The sequence below is a fragment of the Scardinius erythrophthalmus genome (genome assembly GCF_964197995.2).
Source record: "Scardinius erythrophthalmus genome assembly, chromosome: 5".
NCBI classification, from domain to species: Eukaryota; Metazoa; Chordata; class Actinopteri; order Cypriniformes; family Leuciscidae; genus Scardinius; species Scardinius erythrophthalmus.
In genome coordinates this window covers 31,111,874-31,127,389 of record NC_138225.1, presented here as the reverse complement: position 1 = coordinate 31,127,389, position 15,516 = coordinate 31,111,874, and the positions used below count along the sequence as shown (strand labels likewise).

The window sequence follows — 15,516 nt, the reverse complement described above, 5'->3', positions numbered from 1 at the left end:
AACGTTACCTCTGGCCACGTTAACAATGACGATGGATGAGACAATGTGTGACGAACTGATAGTAGTACGAAGTTTTCTCCGTGCTCCCAATTTAAAACATTTACGGTATTAACGTTATTTGTCATTTTGATAAAGTTTTGGCTAACTATAAACAATCTTCTAACGACTGAAATAGCTACCGGATGTGCCGTGTCAGTTTAACGGAAGTCGGATGACAAAATGCGGAAGCGCAAAGTATTAAAAGTGGGCGGGGCGGAATAAGGTGAATACTGAGGCAAATCTGAAGGCATCTTGCTGTTCTGGCCCACATCAGTGCGTTGTTTAAACCCCAGTCAAAAATTAGCCTAATTTTAAAGTCAAAACTTGCTAAATTAATTGAAATGATTATCAGTATCGTTAACCATGAATTTGATTTTTGTTTATAAGGTTTTCAATCTGTCATAGTTTCCACACAAATGTTAATTATTAGCTCAGTCAAAAATGGATTTCTAATATCTGTATTTCTGATTTTTTTCCAACATAAAGTGGCATTTTGTCAATCTGCAAAATACCATCCACTGTACATGAAATTTAGTACCCCAGCTGCTTGGGTGACTCTATGTGTCCCAAATAGATGCATGCCAAATGACACTCAACATGATGAACTGCATCATTGTAAACGCTATGAAAGTGCATACATTATTGGACACCATTTACAATAATTTTAACAGACATTAATGTTATCCAATTAATGTGTATATGCCTGTATAATTTAGCCAGGATTATCTCTTAGTATGTGATCTCACTCTTCTCCACAGGTTGGCCATTTGGGAGCATGGTCTGCAAAATGAGCGGTATGGTCCAGGGCATTTCAGTCTCAGCATCAGTTTTCACCTTGGTTGCCATAGCGGTTGACAGGTAATGTCATGGTAATATCACATTGTCCCTCAGCTAAGGCATTAATGATGCACTCTCAAAAGATCAAATATTCAAATAGCATTTGAGCTTGATTATTTAAAATATTTAAGTGGTTTCTTAACCTTTGTGACTCGAAGGCCCCTCATTATCCAACACAATATATATAAAGGCTGGGATATTTCTGGCGTTTCTGCTGTAATCATGACAAAGCTGCTTGTTTTCAAACTTTTTTTATTAACAAATCGTGAGTATTGATGTATAAAAAAAAAATAACTATGTGTACTTTTGTGTTTTGTGATTTTATCTTGTTTTCTTGTTTTCTTTTTTACTTTTTTTTAAGATTAGTGTTAAATTCTTTGGATATATTATTAATAACAATGTATTCATGTAAATACTTAAAGTTATCCTGCTGCCCCCTTGGTGTAACGTGTGTGTTCTGTTTAGTTCCGGGGTTTAAGCCTGCCTGAGTTTGTACAGTAGTTTGTTTCCTTGGTAACTCGTTAGTTAATTATTCTGTTCAACTTTGCGTGTTTAGCTTCCTCATTTAGGGCACGTTTATACAACAACGATATGCTTAAAACGGATAAGTTTTTACTTTGAGTTTTTCGCATACAGATGACACCTTTGTCAAAAAGCTCCCAATTCACACGGATCCAAGAAAACGACTAAAAACCCTGTTTCAGTCAGGACCACTTCGCCAAGCATATACATTTATTACATTTATTACAATTATAGCATAGTTAGTGTTTGGCGGTATGGTTCTGTTCTGGGCAAAACTCGCATGCAGCTATGCCTTGACAGAGTGGGGAGAGCAGCAAGTCAAACCCCCGTGGGATACAGAACAATTACATGAGTTGTAAAAATAAAAATAAAAACTTGATAGAAAAGCTTGCAATGTATTGAACTGTACGGAAAAAAATAAATAGTCAGAATGATTAAAGGTTCGGTGGAGTTGGGGTTGGAGGAGGGAGTTTAAATGCGAGCAGCGATGCTATGGAGGAAATGCTGAAGGAATGGGAATTTATATGTGCCGCTGTGATAGATGTCGATGCTGGATTGGTACACGTCAGGAACAGCTGGCTATCAGCTGATGCGAGCTTGGCTGACATGGCCTGCCTGAACTAACGTAATGCTTGATTTCAGTCAGGACCATGACGTCATCGTCATCAGAGATTCATGTTTTTGTTGTTTACACGGAGACTGTTTTCAAAAACTTGCTCTTTGAAACCCGTTTTCAAAACTTTGCCGTTGCCATATAAACGAACGGCCGAAATGCCAAAAAGGTGTGACGTTTTTAGTTAAAAACAGTGTTGTGTAAACAGCCCCTTAGTTTGTGTATATATTCTCCCAATTTTGTTCAGTTCTTTGTCCGTTCTCATCGATGTTAAGTGGTTGTGTTATCTCCTTAGTTTCTATGACCTGTTATCTGTTGGATTATTGGATTAAATACTGTTTATTTGATCTACTCCTGTGTTGTGTGATTTATATTCGCAACCCACACCTGTGACAGAAGAAAGAACCCATAAAGATGGACTTACCGGCAATCCAACTGTTTTGCCTCGAGCAAAAGCAGCAAAGCATTGAGGGCCACTTTCATGGATTTCTCCATCTGGCGAGCCTTACGGACTATCCCGATCCTGTCCCTGCTGGTCCCGTCTAGTTCTCCTGCATCTACGATAATTCCACCCAGCTCAGAATTTCTTGCCTCCCGGCTGGTTCCATCCTGCTCAAAGTCTCCAGAGTTCCCACCCAGCCTCCCTCTCCTACCTCCTCTTCAAACTTCAGGCAGTCCCTCGTCTCCTCCTCCTCTGCCTCCCCCCTGTGACATGGATCCACCTTGGGCCTTCCAGCATCCAGCTCCTCCTGGACGAAGGTATCCCCTGGCTCTGCCTCCAGCCATTGATCTCGTCACTCCACCTCGGCCCATCGTCCAGACTCCTCCACCTTGCCTCCTCTCTCTCTCCGTCGGCTCCACCTTGGACCATTGGACTTATGGCTCCACCGGGCTCCCTGGATCCTCTGGCTCCACCTTGGTCTGACATTGCGAGCCGTCCGCTGCACTCCATCTCTCCACCCCTATGGCTCTGTCTGGCTCCTCCAGTCCTCGTTTTTATTTAATCTGTTGAATTCAATTCACTGAGATAATTTAAGAAAGATTTTGTTTTACATGAGTGATTTACACAGAAATTCAGCTTGTTTCATGAATGAGGCCTGTGAATAATTAAATTGAATAATATTTAATTATTAAATATTATTAATATTATATATTTTATATATATATTTTGACAAAAACAGCCAATTCTTATGCTTTTTCTTTAGCATTTAAATCTTCATATAAAAAGTCCTGCGGGTCATACAGAACTTTGTTTCTCCACTTCCTATCATCCATTGTGCAGCCTTCTAGTACCATGTAATTCTCTGACCACCAGCCTGTCACGTGATTTTCAATTTCTGCAGAGATGTAGGGCCCTTGCCCACGCATCTGGCAGTTTTTAAACTTAAACATAATTCTTAAATTGAAAAAAAATAAAAAAAATAAAATGGGTTTAGTATATAGCTGCGAGCAGGGATGACTGGCCCAAGCCGGTGCAATATTGACTGTTTTTGTTGTTTCAGCAGCGAAAATAGTTAAACAAAGATCACAGCAGAACCATCACGCATCTCACAGCAACGTGTTAAAATAATTAATAAAATAATTTATTTCACATTTTCATCATTTAGAATACTGTAAATGGTTAAACATTTTCTTGTTTTACATGAATTTGTTGTTTTAATACCCAAGTTATTTTTAATTTGTTTACAACTTTGAGCCAAATCTCAAAATCGTCCTATGGTGTGATGGTAGACAAAATTATTTCATAAATATTAACTTAAATAAATAAAGAAAAGAATGTTTAAAAATCTTAATGAACACTCCTGGCATAATTGTGCAAGTGTCTATTTCACTAAGTGGCCATCACTTTTCCTATACATACATTTCTAAAAGTGTAGTAATTTCATAAAGTTTGTCACAGAAAAAAATGTCCTTTGGTGTTATGCAATAACCTGATATTAAGTTGGGCAATATCATGGACAACTACATTTAGTTGAAAGACCCCATTCAAGGTCATGTGACTGAAGACCCCTATGAAGCCCATGAGCAGTGCACATGGCAAGTATTTTTCTCAGAATTGTTCAAATATTTAACTATGTTTTCAGACCACTGTTTTTTTGTCTTTTGATGTGACACCCCTAAATGTCATTTTTTAATTCAAATTTGTATTTTTAACAGCAGGACTATGTAATATTATGCAAATGTATCATGCCAATTGCTAATGACAGTTCAGCTAGTATTAGCATGGTTATTAACTGCCACAAAAGTTCAAATGTCCTTTGGTGTGACAGGAAATGTCACAGGAAATGTCCTTTGGTGTGACACTTTGGCCTGTCACACCATAGGACACAGATGTCACACAATAGGGCAAGACCTCCTTAAGAAGCTATTAAAACAAATAGATAAAGTTTCAACAAAAAAACAAATGTCCTCCTTTATAATTGTTACAATAAACTCTATATATTCTGACTCTTTTTATGCAATGACTATCTTTGTCCTTTGGTGTGACGTTTTATCCTATGGAATGACAAACATAAAACAACAGAAAAATATTCTGATTTTAAAATATCTTTTAAAAAAAGAGTCAAGTTTGGCATTAGGGGAGTAACAATAATATCTCCTCTTAGATAGGTACAATTTCAAACAGTTTTGTAAGGTTGGCGAAAAAGTTTCATTGACATTCGTAGGGAAAAGTTTATTAAGTTCATCTATTCATGGTGAAAATGATTCTAATTAGTACTTTCATGTAAAATAAATATCATTTTAAGAAAATAATGTTTTAATAATGTGAACAATTCTGTCTCAAGTATTTTTTTATGTTATTTAATATAATTTCTTAGTACTTTTTAAATGTCACACCATAGGGCACATTTACAGTACTGTTGAGTGAAAACGTGAAAAAAAAAATGAAGTCATTGACAAAATGAGTGACCACTACTATTTTCTGAAACTGCAGTTTTCATACTCCATAAATATATGTATTTTTTCTTAAAAAGTTAAGTTTTCCAAAAAAAGTACTTTTTCTTGGCCATTTGTCAACTACCCATATACAGTATATATATATATATATATATATATATATATATATATATATATATATATATATATATATATATATATATACACTCACCTAAAGGATTATTAGGAACACCTGTTCAATTTCTCATTAATGCAATTATCTAATCAACCAATCACATGGCAGTTGCTTCAATGCATTTAGGGGTGTGGTCCTGGTCAAGACAATCTCCTGAACTCCAAACTGAATGTCAGAATGGGAAAGAAAGGTGATTTAAGCAATTTTGAGCGTGGCATGATTGTTGGTGCCAGACGGGCCAGTCAGAGTATTTCACAATCTGCTCAGTTACTGGGATTTTCACGCACAACCATTTCTAGGGTTTACAAAGAATGGTGTGAAAAGGGAAAAACATCCAGTATGCGGCAGTCCTGTGGGCGAAAATGCCTTGTTGATGCTAGAGGTCAGAGGAGAATGGGCCGACTGATTCAAGCTGATAGAAGAGCAACTTTGACTGAAATAACCACTCGTTACAACCGAGGTATGCAGCAAAGCATTTGTGAAGCCACAACACACACAACCTTGAGGCGGATGGGCTACAACAGCAGAAGACCCCACCGGGTACCACTCATCTCCACTACAAATAGGAAAAAGAGGCTACAATTTGCACGAGCTCACCAAAATTGGACAGTTGAAGACTGGAAAAATGTTGCCTGGTCTGATGAGTCTCGATTTCTGTGGAGACATTCAGATGGTAGAGTCAGAATTTGGCGTAAACAGAATGAGAACATGGATCCATCATGCCTTGTTACCACTGTGCAGGCTGCTGGTGGTGGTGTAATGGTGTGGGGCATGTTTTCTTGGCACACTTTAGGCCCCTTAGTGCCAATCGGGCATCGTTTAAATGCCACGGCCTACCTGAGCATTGTTTCTGACCATGTCCATCCCTTTATGACCAGCATGTACCCATCCTCTGATGACTACTTCCAGCAGGATAATGCACCATGTCACAAAGCTCGAATCATTTCAAATTGGTTTCTTGAACATGACAATGAGTTCACTGTACTAAAATGGCCCCCACAGTCACCAGATCTCAACCCAATAGAGCATCTTTGGGATGTGGTGGAACGGGAGCTTTGTGCCCTGGATGTGCATCCCACAAATCTCCATCAACTGCAAGATGCTATCCTATCAATATGGGCCAACATTTCTAAAGAATGCTTTCAGCACCTTGTTGAATCAATGGCACGTAGAATTAAGGCAGTTCTGAAGGCGAAAGGGGGTCAAACACAGTATTAGTATGGTGTTCCTTTAGGTGAGTGTATATATATTTACATGTATATATATATATATATATATATATATATATATATATATATATATATTAGTGGTGGGCCGTTATCGGACTCTTATCGCGCGATAAAAAAAATATCGCCGTTAATCTATTCTCCAAGTTGGGTTGGGAGCTGGCTCAAGCTACACAAGCTATGATGACGCAATCTACCCGCGGCCGCGAGGAAGACACGGCTGCAACGCATCATATTCGTCGTCATCTTAAGTAAGCACGGCTGAAAGTTAAAGCTTGTGTAAAAGATCGTGCAACATCCATTATTTGGACTTGGTTCGGATTTAAGCCGTCCGACGTAGACTGTGTGGTGTAACAGTTCGGTAAGTTAACACACGACTAATCCGTTCTACCACCTCAAATTCAAAACGAAACATATCACTGAATACCAGCGCGCGCGTATTATTCCCAATATATCTGAGTGGTGTAGAACATAATCTCTGTCTGCGCCCGATTTAAAGAATCGTTGTTGTGTTTCTTTTTAACTGAAAAGACATCAGTTAGAATATTCTAATTTTAAATTTGGGGTTTCATAAGCTCCAAGCCATAATAAACATTAGACCTACTTAAGTCTCTGCAGCTAGTGTACTTAAATTTTATTTATCTGCAAAATGATGTTGTATACTTACAGTTTTGCACAATATATGTTCTCAAAACTACATGCACCCTTAAAAAAAAAAAAAAAAAAAAAAAACATTTAGCAGTTGTTTAGCAGGGTCTGTGTAACCTGTTCTGAAATGGTTTTATTATAATATCGTTATCGCAAGAGGCTGCAATGTATATCACAATATGGATTTTAGGCCATATCGCCCATCCCTAATTGATAGCCTATAGTAGTTGATAATAACATAGGCCTACCTAATGTTGCCTACGGACGGTAACAGTACAGTAGTAACTTTTTACAGTCTATGAGTAGAACAGCTTTCTCAAGCAGTTTGTGATGCATTTTGGAAACAGGAGATGAGCCCCTGGTCTAATGCGCCACCTGGCTTGAGAAACCCGTTCTCAAAGACTTACTTTTATAGTCATTATTTGGGTAGCACACATATTCTGAATGCCTTCGGCAGAATTCAAATGAGCCATTTTAATCTAGATTAATCTAGATTAATTTCAAAATTAATCTAGATTAATCTAGATTAAAAAAATTAATCTATGCCCACCTCTAATATATATATATATATATATATATATATATATATATATATATATATATATATATATATATATATATATATATATATATATATATATATATATACACACACATATTTATATTATGGCAGTCCACTCTGCTTATTGTTTTTCGAGAATGTTGCACTCCTGTTTGTCATTGTGCATGAAACTTCACGCCAGTAAATCATCAGGAATATTTGCTGACATGTGCGCCCTCTTTACATTCGTCCTAATGCCTGTTAGTTGTCCGTGGATTTGCCCATATTTTGCGTTTAAAATGGAAACGTCTTTAGACATGGAAAATTGATTTGACAATCGATTCAATGAACACTTACGTCTCAAAAATCGAACAGGATTTTTTCACAAAAGTGACAGCCCTAGTAGTGGTGCTATAACTTTGACTCACAATAGTCACGTCCATGTGATCGGCCTCTTACAACAAACACGCTGCTGAAGTTTCATCTAGATCAGTTAATGTATGCTGAAGTTCACAGCCTGTTCATTATAGCCTTAATAAAATATAAAAATAAAAAGTCAACCTAACATATAAAAATTACACTGCTCTGTTTAAATAGTCAGTAGTACAATTCGTACATTCACAGTAAGCACCGCTCCACTGTGATGTTTCCAAGCACATTTTTGCGCGTGTGAAGAGGATGATTTGTTCCATCAATATTGGAACGTGATTGAAGTACAAAGCCTAAGTCCAATCTGCCCCAAACTTCACATGTTTGATAGAAGTCCTGCACTGAACACATCTACATAGCAAAATTCAGATATAGACATAGCCTCACCTACTGGCAACAGAAACTGACATGGTTAACACGGTAATGCAATACTAACCACATAATTATTGTGTACTAAGCATGCTAGAAACATACTTGATGAAACTTCAGCAGTTTGTTTGTTGTAAGAGGCCGATCACATGGATGTGACTATCGCGCCCGCGCCACACACACACACACACACACACACACACACACACACACACACACATACACACACACACACACACAAACACACACACACATTCCAGCATTGCAATCTTGACATCGCAGCCTGTGCCCGTCATTGCTGCTATATTTATATATATACAGTACCAGTCAAAAGTTTGGAAACATTATGTTTTTGAAAGAAGTCTCTTATGCTCATCAAGCCTGCAGTTAAAAAAAAACAGTAATATTCTGAAATATTATTACAATTTAAAATAGTGGTTCTCTTTTTTAATATATTTTAAAATGTAGGCCTAATTTATTTTTGTGATGCAAAGCTGAATTTTCATCAGCAAGTACTCCAGTCGTTGGTGTCTTATGATCCTTCAGAAATCATTCTAATATGATGATTTATGATCAATGTTGGAAACAGTTGTGCTGCTTAATATTTTTTTTATAACCTGAGATACTTTTTTCAGGATTATTTGATGAATAAAAAGTTAAAAAGAACTGAATTTATTTAGAATAGAAATCTTTTGTAACAATATACACTACCGTTCAAAAGTTTGGGAACAATAACTATTTTTTTTTTAAGAAATTAGTACTTTAATTCAACAAGGATGCGTTAAATTGATAAAAGGTGATGATAACGATTTATATTGTTAGAAATGTTTTTATTTTGAATAAATGCTGTTTTTATGAATAAATGCTGTTAACGTTTTACTCATCAATGAATCCTGAAAAAAGTATTCCAAAAAAGTATATTAAACAGCACAGCTGTTTCCATCATTGATAATAACTGAGTATCAAATCATCATATTAGAATGATTTCTGAAGGATCATAAGACACCAAAGACTGGAGTACTTGCTGATGAAAATTCAGCTTTGCATCACAAAAATAAATTACATTTTAAAATATATTAAAAAAGAGAACCATTATTTTAAATTGTAATAATATTTCATAATATTACTGTTTTTTTTTTTTTTTTGTTGTAGTTGTTTTTTTTTAACTGCAGGCTTGATGAGCATAAGAGACTTCTTTCAAAAACATTAAAAATAGTAATGTTTCCAAACTTTTGACTGGTACTGTATAAAAACGTGGACCGTTTGAATGAAACCAATTCTGCGTGTATCTAATTAAGTCTCTGTACTCAGTAAAACCATGCAGAAAGACTGGTATCATCACTTTTGCACAAGAAAAACACGAAGTGGTATAACTTCTGCATACATTGACTGATCTTGATGAAACTTCCGCAGTGTGTGCATGGTAAGAGGCCGATCAGATGGATGCAACTATTATGAGTCAAAGTTATAGCGCCACCAACTGGCAGCAGGAAGTGTGTCACTTTCAAACGGGCGTTAGTCCACTGGAAGGTCCAGACTGTGTCCAGACTGTTGTTCTCAGATTGGTTCTGTTCCTTTAGATTGGACATCTGGGTTTCCATACCCACCTGATGTCATTGTTATATCATCACGACATGGGGCCTTTGGGGGAAGCAGTGAAATGAAAACTATCAATGCTGGATTGTGTGCGTGTGTGTGTGTGTGTGTGTGTGTGTGTGTGTGTGTGTGTGTGTGTCATCGCTGTAGTGCATCTGTTCCTGCTTAATACTGCCAGACGGTGAATTAGAGTGTTAAATTAACCCTCATCTCCTCTTACATTTTTACACATGGAATCACATTTAATTATGTGTTAAGTAGTCATCTGAGGTCATGTTTTACAGTGTTGTTGTTTCCTGTCTGTATGATTCTTTCACAGCTGCATAGTGAGTATCCTGTCTGTAGTTTGTAATTGATTGTTCTGGCTATCAATATATTGTGGATATCTGTTTATAGACAATAAGGCATTATAACAAATACTTCATAGTACACCACAAAGCTTAACTATTTTAGATTCATCCATTACTATGTAGTGCATAAAATCAATTATACACTAATTTAGGCAAACATTTTAGTCTGACCTCAGTTTTCAAGTTTGTTTTTTATTCTGACCATTCATATGAAATGTGAAGGATGTATGGATAAGTCATGGACCCCCTCAAAATAAATTGATTTCATGGCCAATGTGCCTGTAATAGGGGAGTGCGGGGCACAACCTAAAGCGGGGTTAACACAGACCTTTTACATAGTTAGTCAGGGTCAAGGAGGTTGTGTTTACGCTTTTTTTCTATTGTTGCCAGAAGACGGTCTCCCACAGATTTGTGGAAAGTTTTGATAAGATTTCGTGAAGATACTGGACAAAGAGTGTTTTGACACCATGCAAGTAAATTTTTTCATCATACGTTTTTTTTTTTGGTTTCTGAGTTGGGTGTGTATGTCACCAAATCTAACTTTATATTACCTTAATCTCTGTCTTCTTGGCTAAAACATAGCATTTTGAAACATATCAGCAACTCAGTAGCTAGGCTTAAAATATTTTTTACACAGCGGGGTTAGTTGTAGCACAGTGTTAAAACTAAGCCACCAAGTGTACAACGATAATAAAATGAAAACACGGAGCCACACAGCTTTTCACGTTTGAGTATTTATTTATAATTTATTTTGCCACATTTAACTTTGTTGGACTTTCACAAACAATGTTGGAATTTAAATGTCAAAGTATGATTTTTTTTTCACATTTGTTTACTATGCATTGATCTTTGTTTATTAATTAAAAATATAGCCTGTTTTCATCCAATAAACCATTTAAAATGTGATTTTGAGCTTGTTTTTATTGTTATTAATAATAATAATTTTACATGCAGATGCCACACACAAATATAATTCAATTGCAATTACAATAATTGATGATTTGATTTATTTATTTATTTATTTGTTGCAAAAATGTGCAGCCCTTTCCTATATCTCTATTCATGATATTGATCCATAAAAGAAGGATGATTGGATAAGGGATGGATGTATGGATATCTATATACATATGTACAAATAATATCAAACTATACTGATAAAATAGTACTGAGTTATGTCTGTTACACACAAGTGTTACAACTAACCCCTCTGTCTGTTACAATTAATATTGGGTAAGTTGTAACATTTGCACTTCTGTCACTTTCAGTGCAACTGTACGAAAATGGTAGGTCCTAGTAAAAAAACTTTGTGTTCATTTGTAGCAGAGATGTGTATGTTGCTTGTGTAAAAAATAACAGTAAATCTAACTTAATTATTTTTTTAATAATTGAGCCAAAACTAAAATGTGTTGTGCCCCGCCCTCCCCTATGCTGTTATAATAATACTGTAAATTTTCTTTGAAGGTTAAAAAGTCAAAACTTTCAAATTTAATTCAAAACCAATCTGCATTTTGGGTTTGTAATATATCTTTAAATTTTTTAATCAACCAGTACAAAATAAAGATTTCAGTCTTTTTGCAATATGGGTAAAGGCCCGTTCACACCAAGCACGATAACTATAAAGATAACGATAAAGATAACTATATATGTGTCCACACCAGCGACCGATAACGGACTTTTTATTCTAAGCACGCGCGTGCCCAGATGATCCAGATCCATTTTAAATGCGCGAGACCTTTAAATTAGAATGGATTCTGATTGGCTGTCAGTGTTTTATCGTTCGACAGCTGGAAAAAAATCGTTCTGAAAGTGATCCCAACGATATCGTTCCTCATATCTTTATCGTTATACTGTAGTTGGGGTGTGAACTCTGTTATTATTTAATATGGAGAACGATTTTTAGAATTATATCTTTATTGTTATCTTTATAGTTATCGTCCTTGGTGTGAACGGGCCTTAACACTGTATTGATATGAATACATGTGCGCTATTAATCAGAGTGCATTATGGTTATAAATGAGTATGCAATATATAGGGAATGAAATTGTCAATTGAAGCCGGGTGCACACTGTGCGATTTTGGCCATGATTTGGCCATCTGAGACAAATTTTGAAAAAAAAAAAAAGAATCCTCTGATCATTGCCTAAAATCTAAAGTCTTTGATCGTTAGTTTGAAATGTTCACCGACAGCCGATTAATGACCGTTGTGATCAAATTTGACCTCAGACCTCAAGATTTTGACTCCTATGACAACCATCAAATTGTCTTTGTTTTTCAAGACAAGCCGTGACCAAAATTAACGTTAGATTTCAATTCCGCGTGTAATGCAGCTCACTGTCACTGAACATGTCATTGATTGATTGATGATGTAAAATCCGGACAAGTTTTCTTGTGTGCGTCCGTTTTTAACGCGTCTTAACTGTCCTACAGTCTGACATTAATGACAACTGAGATCTTGCAGCAATGATCATGTTCGTACAGTCTGAAAAGCAACGATCGTAAATGACTATTATTAATCGCACAGTGTGCACCAACTAACAGGGTGGTTTCGGACACAGCTTGCAGAAATACATTGTATATGGCATAGAAAATATAGGCTACATAAATGTCCTAGGTGTGCAGTTGAAGGATGTATTATATGCTGTAGCCTACATAAATTCATGGTAAGTGGTGACTCACCCCGTGTTTCATGTCAGAGCGCTCTCTGGTTTTTCCTGATTGTTTGTGTTACTGTACCTTGCCTGTTTCTAACCTCTCTGACTGTCTGCAGCCTGCCCAGTGACCGCCGCCTGTACCTGGACTCTGATTCTCGCCGCCAGCCCTGAACTTTGCCTGTCTACAGTTTTCCTGTTGTCTGCTGCCTGCCCCGACCCGAGCCTGTTTCTGATCTTGAGTTTAGCCACTGCCCTGGGCTCCTGCCTGGACCTTTTCAAGCATATCTGCCTTTTGTTATCCTTCTACTGAAACGCTTTATGTTTGCTTGAGACTGCTTATTAAATTGTTGCAAATGGATCTGCTTCGCATGTCTGATTCATCACAGAATACTTCGCCGAACGAGGATCCAGCGACAATGTCTGTTCTGTCGGCCGCCTTCACCGCCCAAGCCTCTCAGCTGGCCACCCATCACCACCAGCTGTCCCGTTTGACCACTCTTATGGAGGAACTGATTTCAGTGGTTCAAACCCTGCAGAAGTCTACCGCGGAGTCCACGGCCGCTTCAACGCCCGCCGCGCCTGCTCTTTCTCCAGACCCACTTAATGCTGCGAGCACAAGCCCACGCCTCGCGCTTCCCGAGAAATACGAGGGAGACCCAGGTAAATGCAAGGCCTTTATATTACAATGTTCTCTGTATCTCGCCCAGCAGACCTCTCAACACGCCACAGATGCAAGCAAAATCGCCTTTGTATGCTCATTACTCACCGGACGCGCGTTGGAGTGGATCACCGCGGTCTGGAGATCGGATGGGTCCACCTTCTCATCTTACGGAGAATTTCTGGAACGTTTCCAAGCCGTCTTTGAACATACCAAGGAGGGGAAAGGAGCTGAGGATTTTCTCTTGGAGCTCAAACAGGGAAAGTCACCCGCCTCGGAGTACGCGCTCACATTCCGAACTCTGGCGGCTCAAACCAACTGGACGGAGAAGGCTCTCAAAGTGGTTTTTCGGAGGGGTCTCAGCCACGAATTACAAGCCGAGCTGGCCTGTCGTGACGAGGGAAAGGGCTTTGATCAGTTCGTTCACCTCACCATCCAGATTGACAACTTGATGAGCTCACGTCGCTCCAGCCACCGCTCAACGAGTGCTTTTATGTCTAAAGATTTTGCCCAGGTCCATGAGATAGCTCTAATTCCCTGCACATCTCCGCTTTCAGTTGAAGCTATCGACGGACGCCCACTCAGCACAGGACGCATCACACACATGACACAAGAACTTCACATGCGTACTGGTCTGCTTTATCATGAGAAAATCCATTTCTATGTTCTCCAAGCTCCTAACACTCCGGTAATTCTGGGCTTACCCTGGCTAAGGAACCACAACCCTCATTTGCAGTGGATGACTGGACAGATAGTCAGCTGGGGAGAGAGCTGTTTTTCAAGGTGTCTGTCTACCGTCAAACCCTTGCCGGTCCGAAGTATCTCCGAGCCCCGAGATGAATCCATGCTATCCCGTCTGCCAGCCGTGTACCACGATCTAGCCGAGGCCTTCAGTAAAGTCAAAGCTACCCAATTACCACCTCATTGTGAATCTGATTGTGCCATTGATCTCTTACCTGGTACCACACCACCCAGAGGCTGCATCTTCCCACTGTCCCAACCTGAGACCGAAGCCATGCAAAAGTACATAGAAGAGGAGCTCGCAAAGGGATTCATTCGTCATTCAACTTCTCCAGTGTGGGCTGGTTTCTTCTTCGTTAAAAAGAAAGACGGGGGACTGCATCCTTGTATCGACTACAGATCACTAAATGAATGCACTGTTAAGTTCCGTTACCCGCTGCCTCTGGTACCTGCCGCTCTAGAGCTCTAGAGCTCCTTCGCACGGCCAAATACTATACCAAGCTGGACCTACGCTCTGCCTATAACCTGGTTCGAATCCGAGAGGGGGACGAATGGAAGACTGCATTCTCCACAAGCACTGGGCACTATGAATATCTCGTTATGCCATTCGGGCTTTCAAACAGTCCAGCTGTCTTTCAATCCTTCGTCAATGATGTTTTCCGTGATCTGCTCCACCGAAGTGTAATCATCTACATAGACGATATTCTGATCTATTCAGACACCCTCGAAGCCCACATCCAGCATGTCCGAGCTGTTCTTCAAAGACTCATCCAGTTCCAACTCTACACCAAGATAGAGAAATGTGACTTCCATCAGACTTCCACAACCTTCCTGGGATACGTCATCAGTCCAGAGGGCGTGGCTATGGATGAGAATAAGGTTAAAGCAGTGGTAGACTGGCGCCAACGCTCCACTTTGAAGGAATTGCAGCCTTTCCTGGGCTTCGCTAATTTCTACCGTCGTTTCATCAGGGGATTCAGCTCCGTGGCAGGCCCTTTGACAGCTCTGGTTCGGAAGGGCACGAATCGACTTCCTTGGAACAAGGACGCTTCCCGGGCTTTCAAGCAGCTCAAAGTCAGTTTCACTTCTGCTCCCATCTTGCATCATCCTAACCCTGAGTTGCCCTTCGTGGTAGAGGTGGATGCCTCGAACACCGGACTAGGAGCGGTTCTCTCTCAACGTCAGGGCGATCCTCCCAAGCTGTATCCCTGCGCCTTCTACTC

The 15,516-nt window shown here is 38.8% G+C and overlaps 1 protein-coding gene across 1 annotated transcript in view; it reads left to right on the top strand.

Moving 5' to 3' along the window:
- The window catches only part of npffr2a (neuropeptide FF receptor 2a), a gene marked incomplete at both ends in the record, with an annotated part of 50,315 nt that overhangs the window by 24,289 nt on the left and 10,510 nt on the right, over positions 1–15,516 (top strand). Inside the window, one exon of the mRNA XM_081365106.1 lies at positions 798–897. Coding sequence (XP_081221232.1) covers positions 798–897 — 100 coding nt within the window. The remainder of the gene's footprint in view (positions 1–797; positions 898–15,516) is intronic.